Here is a 13,069-nt window from a genome sequence, read left to right on the forward strand (position 1 = left end):
TATAACTCCAAATCCATTTAAATTCTGCTAGTGACTTAACTGTAGACAAATCAAGCTGAAATTCTAGCCTCTCTGACCGACTATACTTGAGCCAAACATTACCTTCAGGCAAGCACGAATAACAAATTCCCAATCAGTATGTTCCCATAAATTGTAGTAATCTACAGTTCTAACAGCTAATTAAGCACCAGTTTTGTTTTTGGAAGCAGCAGTGTTTTTGATCACAGTTAAAAATACTGAAAAAAAAATGTGTATATTTTTTGCAAGTTTCTTTGATGGCCCATTGCATTGCTATTGATGCTGCTGAACTGCATGAGCCATGGCATGGTCCATATCGTTGAGACCTGGGCAAGCCAGGTTCACTTAGGGAATATTAATTCTGACCACAGTTGTCAAAACAGAAAGGTATTAAATAAGAAATGCCTTTACAATATGAAACGAATGGTTGTTTTGGGATGAGCAAATACTGCAGGACTGGGCCATGTATCGGGGAACTGAATCTCATTATTAGGAAATTAAAAAACATTTTTTCTATGCTCCTGTATTTAATATCATATAAAGTCCGCATTCATCTCTGAGACTGGAGCTGATGGGGGACACCAGGGAGTAAGAGGTCAGGCTAAGGATGGGAGGTTGAAGTGTGGCAAGATAATAAATGTAACCTTTCCTTTGCTGGGGAGGGAATGAAGATAATTAAACAACCCCAAAGCACATCTGGCTAGGCCCATCTGATTCAGCATGTTCTTCTGGTTCTGTTATGGAACCACTGGGTATAAGTAACTATATCTGCTTTCCCCAAGAGGAACCTGTGGGGAGAGAAGTAGTGGAAACACCAGTTCACAATTCACATTGATTCTTTGCACTGCTCCCACCCAGTCTGTTCCCCAGCCCGGCACAGGGAGGTTTGTAGCTTTCCATGCCAGCACGGCTGAATCTGGCCCTCGTGATCCTGAAAGGTTTCTACAGAATTGCTCCATTGCAGGATCCTATTAACACACAAATGAAGAGGCTAATTCCTAATTCAAAGTGACTCAAAGGAAAGTAGTAGCCAGGAGTAGAAAGACAACTATGCGATACTGGGCTAGACACACACCACCAGTGTAGGACTTCAAGCAGCATATATTTTGCATTAAAATCTGTATTTCCATTCTGGACATGCTGCACAGTGCTAAATTAACTATCAATAGCTTGGTGACAAAGCTCAATCAGCTAGGACAAGATAATGAATAAAGAGATTTGCAGACGCATTTCTGATTCATTTGTAGATTTCTGCATGTGAGTGAGATAGCAGGATTCAGTCTGAATCCTCTTCTGCCTGCAATGGCAATCACGCTTTGGATAGCAGTTTCCACTGCACCACTGCTGTCAAGATGTAGTTAATCCCAATCCTTGTATCTGTTGCTAGATTTGCTGTATGTAGGGTATCATCAAACAATAACCCATACTCAATGGGGACCCCATCCTGAAAGAAATCTTTCCTGAATTCCCTCGCCTGGCCTTCAAACAACCTCCCAACCTCTAAAAGCTCATCACCAGAAGGAAGCTCTTCACAGACTAGGACACCCAACTCAAAGTGGCAACAGATGCTGCCAGAACAACAGATGCCAAACCTGCAGACACATCTCCACTGCTACAATGATCAACACCCCCCACAATACACCTTTCAAGTTCCATGGTCTTACACGTGCCTATCACACTATGTGGTGTACCTCATCCAGTGCACAATATGCCCCAATAACAACTATGTGAGTGAAACCAAACAGTCACTGCTCTCACACAGGAAAATGATAAAAGACAAAAACCACCATATCACCTGTGGGCGAACACGTCACAAAGCAATCACTCTGTATCTGATCTCTCAGTCATCATCCTCAAAGGAAATCTGCCCAACACTTTCAAAAGACAAACCTGGGAGCTTAAATGCATCACTTTGCTAGAAACTAAAAATCATGGACTTAATGAAGATATTGGAATTATGGCTTATTACAACAATCTGTAGCCCACTAATCCCCTCTTTTTTGTCCTATGACTAGAGGGGTGTCAATGGGCCATTTCACCTTGAATGGTCCCTTAGAATATGTTCTAACTTCTTACTAAACTATCTCTTTGACCTTGTATTTAGCTGTGACGCTCTGAGGGCACATCTACACTTAAAATGCTGCATCAGTGCAGCTGCATCGCTGTAGCGCTTTAATGACGATGCTCTAAGCTGATGGGAGAGAGCTCTCTCGGTGGTGTAGTTAATCCATCTATTTGAGAGGCGGTAGCTATGCCGACAGGAGACGCTCTCCCGCTAACATCGGGCTGTCCACCAAGCGCTTATGTCAGCGTAACTTATGTGGCTCAGGTGTGTGGGTTTCTCACATCCCGAGTGAGTAGTTATACCGATATAGATCTGTAGTGTAGACCCAGACCTCAGTACTTTTCCCAGACCTGAGAGAGAGCTCTATGTAACTTGAAAGCTTGTGTCTCTCACCAACAGACGTTGGTGCAATGAAAGATATTATCTCACCCACCTTGTCTTGCTAAATTTGCTGTTAGTTCACAGAATCATAGAAATTAGAGTGGAAAAACTAGGTTCTCTATTACTCTCTGTCCAGAATGTTAAAAAATATCACCCTAAAAAGTCATCCTAATATGGCACTAGCACATTATCTAGTTTATCTCCGTGTTAGTAATGGAAGGTGCTTTATTCTGTCTCCTAAACAAAGTATCTGTTATTCTTTGCTATTCTTTACCCTGAAAGTAAATAAAATATTTTCATAAGAGGCAGTAGCATAATCTGAGGCACCTTTATGTTTTTGCTGGAAGACGCGAATCAATGGGAGTTGGGAAAGCAGGATCAGGCCCCAAATTAGCCAGTTCCAAGTGCCATGCTGGAGAAATTAGCATAAAGGAAATATAAATGTACCTGTGGACTTTGGCAGAAGCTGTTTTCAAAGGTAGGTTCTTTATCAGCATTTGGAATATAGCATTTAAGAGCAACACAACTTGGACTGCACTAACAGCATTTCATTGTAGTGATGCTTAAGGACTATGTGATTGATTATTTTCTTTTATGTTCGATTCTGCATACACTCGTCTTCAGCTCTGGAACGTGCTTTACAATAGCAATGCTCTGCAGGGTATATGCATCACCGGCTGTGAATGCCCAGCTTGTTAGTCAATGTTAGGTATTTATACAGCCTCCATTACTGTAGTATCTGAGCATCTCACATTTTTTAATGCATTATCCTCCCAACTCCCCTGTGAAATAGGGAAGTGCCATTATCTCCATTTTACACATGGGGAACTCAGGCACAGAGATTAAGTGAGGTCCTCCAGGAAGTCTGTGGCAGAGCAGTGAACTTGTGATTATTCACAGGATTTCATTTGTTTGCAAAAATTATTGTGATTTTGTGACTCCGTGTCATTATAATCTGCAAAGGAAGGGAAGACTCATCATAGCGATGTTCTGTGGAGGGGCTGGAGAGCATGGCCACGTATACAGCAAGGGAATGGCACGGACAGAGGAGAAGCCAGGGAAGTTGATTCAGTGCGTCTCCTCTGCAGCCTCATCACTGAAGTTCCTGTGGAGCACCGCGTGGAAATGAAATCTGACGTTCTGTGCTCAGACCCTTAGGGAGAAAAGCCAGATGCAGCCGCAATTGTACCTTGTCCTTATAAAACACTGTATAAAGGGGCTCAGACGTTAAAGCTTTGAGCTCAGACACTCCTCTGGCAAACGTTATAGCCATGAGAAACACCACTTTCCAAGAGAGGTAAACCAGAGAACAAGTTGCTAGAGATTCAAAAGAGGGCCCCCCATGAGCCTTGAGAGGACCTAGTTAAGGTCTCATGGGGGGACCCGTTGCCACACCCGGGGGTACAGTCTATCTAGCCCTTTAAGGAAGCATCCAACCATGGGGTTAGCAAATACCAACTGCCTCGCTGCGCCCGGGTGGAAAGCGGAAATATCTGCCAGGTGCACCTTGATTGACGAGACTGCCAGCCCTTGCTGCTTTAAGCAGTGTAAATAGTCCAGTATAAAGGGGATTGAGGACTGCAGCGGAGGGGTGCCTTTCTGTGCAGACCAAATAGAGAAACTTTTCTACTTGGCTAAATAAGTGGCATGAGTGGAGGGCTTTCTACTGCCAAGGAAAACTTCCCTAACCAAATTGGAGCACTGGAGCTCTAACAGGTTTAGCCATGGATTTTCCATGCAGTGAGGTGGAGAGACTCCAGGTGGGAGTGCTGAAGGCGGCCATGGAACTACGTGATGAGGTCTGGACTCATGGGCAAGGTCATGGGCGTGTCCACCAAGAGGTTTAACAGTGTGGAGAACTAGTGTTGGCGGGGCCACGCCAGCACTATGAGAATCAATGTAGCCTTGTCCTGTCGGGCCTTGCGGAGGACCTTGTGGATGAGAGGGAATGGTGGGAATGCATACAGCAGGTGCCCCATCCATGAGAGGAGAAAGGCGTCCACGATTGAGCCGGTGCTGTGATTCAGGAAGGAGCAGAACTGCTGGCACTTCCTGTTGCCTTGTGTCATGAACAGGTCTACCTGGGGAGATCCCCACTTCAGGAAGATATTGCTGACGACATCCGGACGGAGGGACCATTCATGGCTGTGGAAAGATCTGCTGAGGAGATCAGCCAGTTCATTTTGTGCCCCCGGCAGATATGACGCCTCCAACTGTATCGAGTGGGTGATGCAAAAGTCCCACAACCGGAGGGCTTCCTGGCACAGGGGAGAGGAGCGAGCACCATCCTGTTTGTTTATATAGAACATCATTATTGTCTGTCAACACTGATACACATTTGCCCTGAAGATGGGCCTGAAATGTCTGGCAAGCCAGACGTACCACCCGTGCTCCCTGACGTTGATGTGTAGTGATACCTCCGCTTGGGACCATAGGCCTTGAGTTCTGAGTTTGCCCAGGTGCGTTCCCCACCCCAGTGCTGATGCATCCATGACTAGTGACAGCAACAGCTGAGGTTTGGAAAAATACTCCTGCACAGACTGTCAGTGGATCAAGCCACTACTGGAGGGACTCGAGAGCCCAGGGAGAAAGCATGACCAGACTGTCCAGATGGTCCTGGTTTGGTCTATACGCTTGGGCCAGTCACACCTGGAGGGGATGGAGGCGCAGCCTTGTGTGCTGCGCCACATAAGTTCATGCTGCCATATGCCTGAGTAATTTAGGCAGTTTCTGGCTGTTGTGGTTGGGAACCGGTAGAGACTTTGTATGATGGCACTCATGGCTAGAAAACAAGACTCAGGCAGGAACGCCTTGGCCCGGGTGAAGTCCAGGAGGGCCCCAATAAATTCTATTCTTTGAGTGGGAGCCAGAGTTGACTTTGTCATGTTGAGGATGAGACTGAGATTGGGGAACGTTGTACGTACCAGGTTCATGTGTTCCTCCACCTCAGCTTGGGACTGGCCCTTGATAAGCCGATCGGCAGGAAGACTTGCACCTGATGCTTTTGAAGGAAGGCTGCCACGGCCGCCATGCACTTGGTGAACACCCAAGGTGCCGCCGATAGGCCAAAGGGGAGGACCATGAACTGATAATATGTGCCGCTGACCACAAATCGCAGAAACCATCTCTGGAAAGGGATTATGGAGATGTGGAAGTACCCATCCTTCAAGCTGAGGGTGGCGTACCAGTCCCCCAGATCCAGAGAGGGAATGATGGAGGCCAGGGAGACAGTGTGGAACTTCAATTTCTTCATGAATCTGTTGAGGTTTCGCAGGTCTAAAATGGGCCTGAGCCCACCTTTGGCCTTGGGGATTAAGAAGTAATGGGAGTAGAATCCCCTGCCCCAAACTCCAGAGGAACATACTCTACCTCCCCACCCCAGCTGTAGGAACGTTTGCATCTCCTGCACTAGAAGTTGCTTGTGAGAAGGGTCCCTGAAGAGGGACGCAGAGAGTGGGTGGGAGGGCAGGAGGGAGCAGAATTGGAGAGAATATCCCAATTCTACCATGCTCAGGACCCAACGGTCTGAGGTTATTTGAGCCCAGGCATGTAGAAATGGGCTGGACAGTTCACAAAGGAAGGGGAAGGATCCAGGTATTGAACTGGTGCTCCATCTTGGGCACATCTTCAAAAGTTTGGCTTTGAGCCCAAGGGCTGCTTAGCTGAGCCCTGCCCTTGGCTGGAGGAGGCCTGAGATGAGCGCCTCCTATTACTTCTGCCCCGCTTCCTACTGTAGTCCTGTCTAGGACAGGCAGGGTAGAATCGTTGGGCAGCCTGGTGCTTAAATGCCTTTCTTTGTGGGGCTGGTGTATGCAGCCCCAAAGACTTGAGAGTCACCCATGAGTCCTTAAGGCTATGCAGCCTTGAGTTTGTCTGCTCCACAAAGAGGCTGGAGCAGTTGAAGAACAGGTCCTGAATTGTGTTCTGGACCTCATGCGGCAGCCTGAGACCTGTAGCCAAGAGCTGCGTTTCATAGCTATGGCCGTGCCCAGAGTGTGGGTGGCTGAGTCAGCTGAGTCCAAAGTGGCCTGAAGAGAGCTCCTGGTGACCTCCTCCAGAACCACCCCAAACTCTGATCGGAAGTCAGCTAGCAGCAATTCCTGGAATTTGGCCGCAGAGCCCCAGGAATTATAAGCATAGTGGCTCAGGACCACTTGCTGATTCGCTATGCGAAGCTGGAGCCCCCTAGTGGAGTAGACTTTCCACTCAAAGAGGTCCAGCTACTTAGCATCCTTAGATTTGGGGGTAGGTCCCAGTTGCCCCTGGCACTCTTTGTGGTTCGCCACCTCCACCACCAGGGTCCTGGGCTGCGGGTGGGTGAAGAGGTGCTTGTACCCCTTGGAAGGCACAAAGTGTTTGCGCTCTATGCTCTTGGCTATTGGTGGGATAGAGGTGGGTGTATGCCACAGCACCTTGGTGGTATTCTGTATGGTTTTGATGAGGGGCAGAGCCACCCTTGAGGGCTTGTCAGGGCCAGAATATCCACCATGTGATCCATATCCTCAGAGACCACCTCTGCCTGCAAGTTCAGGTTCTGGGCCACCCTCCTGAACAGGTCTTGATGGGCCCCAGTGTCCATAGTGGTGGAGGTGCCTGCTACTGCCTCATCCAGGGAGGATGAGGACGATGCCCTTGGAGGGCCCTTGGAGGCATGGGGTCCTCTTGCCCCTCTGGCTCATGGGGAGGCTCCTGTGCTACAGATGTGGCCGATGGTGGGATTCACACCTCCGACGTCACCAACAGGGCCCTGAAATCTGGGCCCTGGACTTGGCGGTAGGCCCACATGGTGTCCAGAAGGGCCACTGCGTCGGTCCCTGTCACTGCAGAGGCCAGGACATTACAGGCCCTGGCTGCCCTTTGTCTTGCCTAGGGCTGTGTTGGAACCGGTGCCAGGAGTGGGGCCGGCCCTGCCTGGAAGCATAAGAGTCCGCCTCTGACTCTGAGGAGAAGTCTGAACCTGACCAGGGTGCTGCAGATTGAGATGGTGCCGGGGATCAGTGCTGTGGTGAAGGCGATTGGCACCACATCATAGTGGGCTTGCCCTTATGCTGGATTGGCATCGGTGCCAACGATGTTGTCAGTTCTGGAGCCGGAGCCTGAGCCGGCACCTGTGCACCTGCCGGGGGAGTGGGAAACTGTGCCGTCATGGCGATCAACTCCCTGCCCATCTCAAATGTGTCCGGTGTGGAAGGAGCATACAAGTTCTCCTCCAAATCTTCCCGTACCGGGGAGTTCACTGTGGCCAGACACAACGGACTTCCCCGAGAGGCCGGAGTCAATGGCGCCAGTCTAGGCAGACCCGACGCTGGGTGTTCCGACGTGGGACACACCGCATTGGTGCCTGCCTGCTCCGCTGCCCTAGCAGAGGAGCGCCCCCTGTCTGCTCTCTTTTTCTTGTGTGGCACCGGCGACTGCAAGCGGTGCCTCACACTAGAGATGGTCCTCAGTGCTGGGGAATGGCAGTGCCATGGCCCTTTGCATGAGTCCTTCCTTGGTGCTGAGGCTTCCCGTACTGAGACCGGGACGTTGTGCACTGAAGCGCCCGGTCGGACACCGCGTGGGGCGGGTGAGGTTGAAGAGCTGACTCCATTAGAAGGAGCTTTAAGTGAAAGTCCTGCTCTGTCTTAGTACTGGCCTTAAAACCCCTGCAGATTTTGCACCTGTCGGACTGTTGTCCCTCCTCGAGACACTTTAGACAGGAATCGTGTTGGTCTCCCTTTGGCATGGGCTTCAGACAGGACCCGCACAACTTGAAGCCCTGAGACCGAGGCATGCTCCAGTCCCCGGGATGAGAACAAAGTAGTGCGTGTTTGTGGGATGACCCTCAACTAAAACTTAGCTAACTACTACACTTATCACTAACTAAAACTTTCAAACTATTTACAGGGAGAAAAGGCGAGTCCACTACGGAATCACTTGCTAAAGCAAGAGAGGAGCTGCTCCAACGACCATCACTGGTGGTAAGAAGAAACTGAAGATGCAGTGGGTTGGCAGGGGCCTATATACACAGCCATGAAGGTGCCACTCCAGGGGGCCCCACAGCCAACCCAATGGGTACCGCTAGGAAAAAACCTTCCGATGATTGTGCACGCGGAACGCACACACCTACTTGGAATTTACATGAGCAAGCACTTGAAGAAGAACAATAAATATTAATTCTACTCCAGCATAACATAAGAAAAGAGCTGGTGTCTTACTCTAAAATAAGAAGCGACTGTCTGTGTTTTCATACTGGTCGTCTCTCTTGGATGAGGTGTAGTATCTTCAGTTTCATTCTATACAGATCAGGAAAGAAAATGACACTTATCTTTACAGAGCCTGAGTTTATTTGGCAACATCCCAATAAAGAGCCCTTTAAAAGAACACGACTAATAAAAAGAAATATGTATTCTAAACTGCAAAGGCTATTGAATAATCACTAGCAAAATCTGAATTGTTGCACAAGCACATTACACTACTTTGTCACATGGTACACACACACTCACACACACAGAGACACCCACACACACACTGAGGACACAGTTTGATAACTGAACATCCAGGTAACTGTCACAAATAATGTGATAAGAGGAGACAATTTTTTTTATATCAAGGATTGCTGATGTCCTGAACATAATTTCAGCATCACTGTTATTTTGGTTATTCTCTACAGAACATGACCATACGCCACACAAATTAGAGAAAATATTTTTAATTTCTCCTTTTAACTATGATAGTACAGTTAAGGAAATATTTTTTTCTGAAGTAGTTATAAAACTATAGTCAGAAAGAAGGGAAATTGTAGGTTTTTACCTCACGGAAGGAATACGAATTGCACAACACAAAGATATCCAGCTAAACAGAAAAGAAAATAGGAGAGGGAGAAAAACCAAGGAAGGGGTTACTTGCTTACTTTCAGTAGCAATAAGAAGATTGCCTTTGTCTACTTTAAATGAGGGTTCAAAACACTGCTGTGAAATTAGGTTTCTTACCTTAGTACGACTGATTGATTTTTGGGGGGTCCACATCTGGTAGTTTATTGCACTTTTGCTTTTGGTATGTGCTAGGTTACCTAAGGAAAGATGAGAGGAGAAAACCTGCTAAAAAATTTATATTTCAGTTACACTAAAAAAACACATTATCCAAGTACCTGGTGATACGTCTATATAAACCCTTGCATTCATGTCTCTTTATTTCCCTTCTAGCTTTTGGTAATGAACTTTGAGAAAGCCACAACCATTCTGAGGAGATGAAACAAGGGCTCTACATTTCTTACGCTGCACTTACATGACCTGCTAAAGCAAACACAAAACAAAACACATCCGCCCCAACCAGGAAGCCACGCACTACAACCCCCCTTCAGACTGCCATAGCAGATAAAGTTGCCTTAGAGTAGGTGCAAATGTAATTTACATCCCTTTTAAGGCACTTTTCCACTGCCAGAATAATGCAAAGGGGTCTTATTGTGAATGGAAACCAGTCCCTCTGGATCAAGCAAAATTCCCATTATGACTTCCAGAACTGGCTGCATTACAACAGTTTAAGCAGATACGGATCTTCTAAAGGAATATGGAAACGCCTTATGAACTCTTAGCAATTGCACTTTTGGGTTGACAGAATCAACCATTCTGGCAACCTGACATTGTTTTAGTTTCCAAAATGCTCTTTCTGGAGTCTGCAATGTACAAATTGTGCTCAGGTACTACAGTGATGTGAGGACAAAACCTGGGTAGGCAGATACAAACATAATTCACTACTGGCTAGTGTGTCAATGGTTCATGGATTATGTGACCATATCAAGTACCAAAGACCCTTTGACCTAACAGAATGTCAATAGATCTTTTTATTCTCTTTAAAAAATTTTTTTAAAAAGCTCTCTCACTTTAAAAAATGGACCCACAATCCATATATTAATAACTCTTATATCCTGACAAAAGCCAAGGTCACAAAAAAATTCAGAGATACATCTGCCACATCCTGATACTGCAAAGTTGTGCTTATGACACCGTCAGTATCTGAACAGAGTGTAATCTTAAGGTCAATGGGCCCAGTTCTGCTCCCAGATACAGAGAGGCAATAGGAGTTGACTCAGAGGAGGTGCACCTTTGCACCTCAGTGGGTTCTAATGCCAGGATAAAATTGCATGTGAAGGATGTTGTGTCACAGTGAACTCTGAACTGTCCTGCTTCTATTGACTTCAAATAGAACTGACTTGCTGTTTTTATTCAGGCAAAATTCCTTCTGTAATCAATAGGAGTTTTGCCTAAGAAAAGACTTCAGATTACTGTAAGATACAATAAAAAGCAGAGCATTATCTGTAAGACCTTCTCTACTATTCCGTCTAGCTTTCCCGTTCAATTATAAATACAGCTCCCACATGATTGTACGGGTAACTGCAGGAGAAAACATGCATATTTTCTGGCACAGTTGCATTGGAGCATATACAACACAATGTAAAAATATATCCTGTTTAAAAATGACAGAACATACTCTGATAATTAGTTCCATGGCACAGTATAAAGAAATTACACGAGATGATATTGGGTTTCTAAACTGTAATTTTGGAGAAACTTACGTATTCTGTTTAGTTTCTAGCATTGGATGAAACCCACCAAAGCTGCATAATATCATTTGAGAGCCAGACAAAAACCAGGAGTAGTCAGTACTGAGGGGGTTAGTTATCTGGATTAGAAAGATCTGCCACAATTACTGGTACATTACCTGTTTTGGTAAGAGGATGGGTTACCAGCTGTCTAGTCAGATTGTTTTCTGATGACCGCAACAGCAGCACAATGTCAGCTGGCAAGGTATTTCTGTTTTTGGCTAAGAATCCACTTGCATTATAAAGAACCTGTTTAAAAAGTGCATTTATAGTTATGCAGCTTTTCTTTATGCATCAGATGCTGCTTCCTACTGTAGCTTCACGACTTTCGGAATGGAAGCCTAGTTGTATGTACTCTAAAATGTGTCCTGTAATATGTCAACAGACATAATAGTTTTTCAGTCATAAGGGGCAGTAATTCAGCCTTCTCTTTTGGCCACTGCTAGTTTTAACGTTTAATATGTAGAGACATTAAGATGATAACCATGAAAGAAAAATGTGAAGATGGTGACTAATCCCTGCAGGAGTCATGAGACATTTGTTCTGCACAGTGTACAGGTATTTGCAGTGCACTTAACATCTCTTCCTAAAAATCTGTTAACGGGAGATTTTCAAAGGCACCAGGGTCAGTTAAATGCCCAGTTATCATTAAAAAAAAACAATGAGAGCTACACATCTAACTCAGAGTTATCTCTGAAAATCTCCCCCAACATTGATAAAACAACAACAAATACATTTATGTTCTCTTACCTTTCCTGCATAATGGTAAATCCCAAAGGTTAGGTCTACTCTTTTGGGTCTCCAAAAGTATTTTGACTTCAAGTTATCTTCAAATTTTTCTGTAAGCAGATACACAGTTTGTCTTACTGGAGTAATTGTACAAAAACAGTGATGAGTCCACAGCAGTTTGGATCAGGACTCAACTAAGGAAACTAAACTAGCTTTTCAGGCAGATGCAGAAACAGACTCACATTTTTTAAAGAGAAGGAGAAAGAACCATCAGGATGGCTGTATGGCTAAGGCACTGGACAAGGGCTCAGCAGTTCTTGCTTCAATTATTGGCTCTGCTACAGACTTTCTGTGTGACCTTGGACAAATCACTTAATCCCTCTTTGCTTTATTTCCCCATTTGTAAAATGAGGATAATAATCCTTTCTATTTTACAGGGATGTTGCGAGGATAAATTCATTGATGGTTTTGGAGGCACTCAGTGATGGGGAGTATATAAGTACCAGGATAGACAAAGAGCTCATATTATAGCTATCGTTTGGCTATAAAAAACACACGGCAGTATTTTTGGCTGTTTTGTTGTGTGATGATCTGAGATCACCCATAACCCTGATCCCGCTCTTTATATTTGTGGGTAATGACTGAAGTAAGGCTTTGCCTACACTGAAACTAGAACAAAACTCACTAAATCAGTTGTAACTCACATCTTGAGTTATTTCTGTGCAAGTTTGTGTGTAGACATTCTTCTTCCAAAATAAGAGTGTCCACACACTGAGTTGCACTGAAACATTAAAGGTGTAAATTACAACAGTTTAGGGATTTTGGTTCGTTTGTATGTAGACAAGCCCTGACACAGGATTTGCTTGTTTTAACATGAGACAGTTTCTGTGCCTTTGTGCCAGATTCATACCTTAAAGAGCTAGAACTTCTTGACAAAAGATGGGTTAGACCAAAGTCCCAGATCCAAATACCTCTTTAACCATAAGAATGGGGTATTTGCAATCTGATCCTAGATCTGGACCCAAATTGGTCATTATCTCCAAAACTTTGGATCCAAACATTCCTGAATGGTGGAGTGTTTGAAATCTAGACCCATCTCTTGTGGCTCAGGCCCATCTTGCTGCTTTTCATAAGAAGAAATATTAATTTCAGAGCTGGATTCAGTTACCCTCTCCCTCAAATGTACGTGGGAAGCTGGACCATGTTCACACAGAAAACATAGCTAACGGCCATAAAAATATACTTTAAACTGAACTTTAAAACTTATGCCTCCTAAGACCCTCTGAAGTATAACA

At 45.4% G+C, this 13,069-nt stretch overlaps 1 protein-coding gene across 8 annotated transcripts in view; it reads right to left on the minus strand.

The window, feature by feature from the left end:
- MYO3A (myosin IIIA) overlaps positions 1–13,069 on the minus strand; it is a 188,271-nt gene that overhangs the window by 39,475 nt on the left and 135,727 nt on the right. For all 8 annotated transcript variants that reach the window (XM_039523756.1, XM_039523755.1, XM_039523753.1 and 5 more), the window contains 4 exons: positions 11,796–11,884; positions 11,165–11,294; positions 9,436–9,515; positions 8,662–8,739 (listed from right to left, as the gene is read on the minus strand). In XM_039523756.1, coding sequence (XP_039379690.1) covers positions 8,662–8,739; positions 9,436–9,515; positions 11,165–11,294; positions 11,796–11,884 — 377 coding nt within the window. The remainder of the gene's footprint in view (positions 1–8,661; positions 8,740–9,435; positions 9,516–11,164; positions 11,295–11,795; positions 11,885–13,069) is intronic.

Source organism: Mauremys reevesii, linkage group 2 (assembly GCF_016161935.1).
Source record: "Mauremys reevesii isolate NIE-2019 linkage group 2, ASM1616193v1, whole genome shotgun sequence".
Lineage (NCBI taxonomy): Eukaryota > Metazoa > Chordata > Testudines > Geoemydidae > Mauremys > Mauremys reevesii.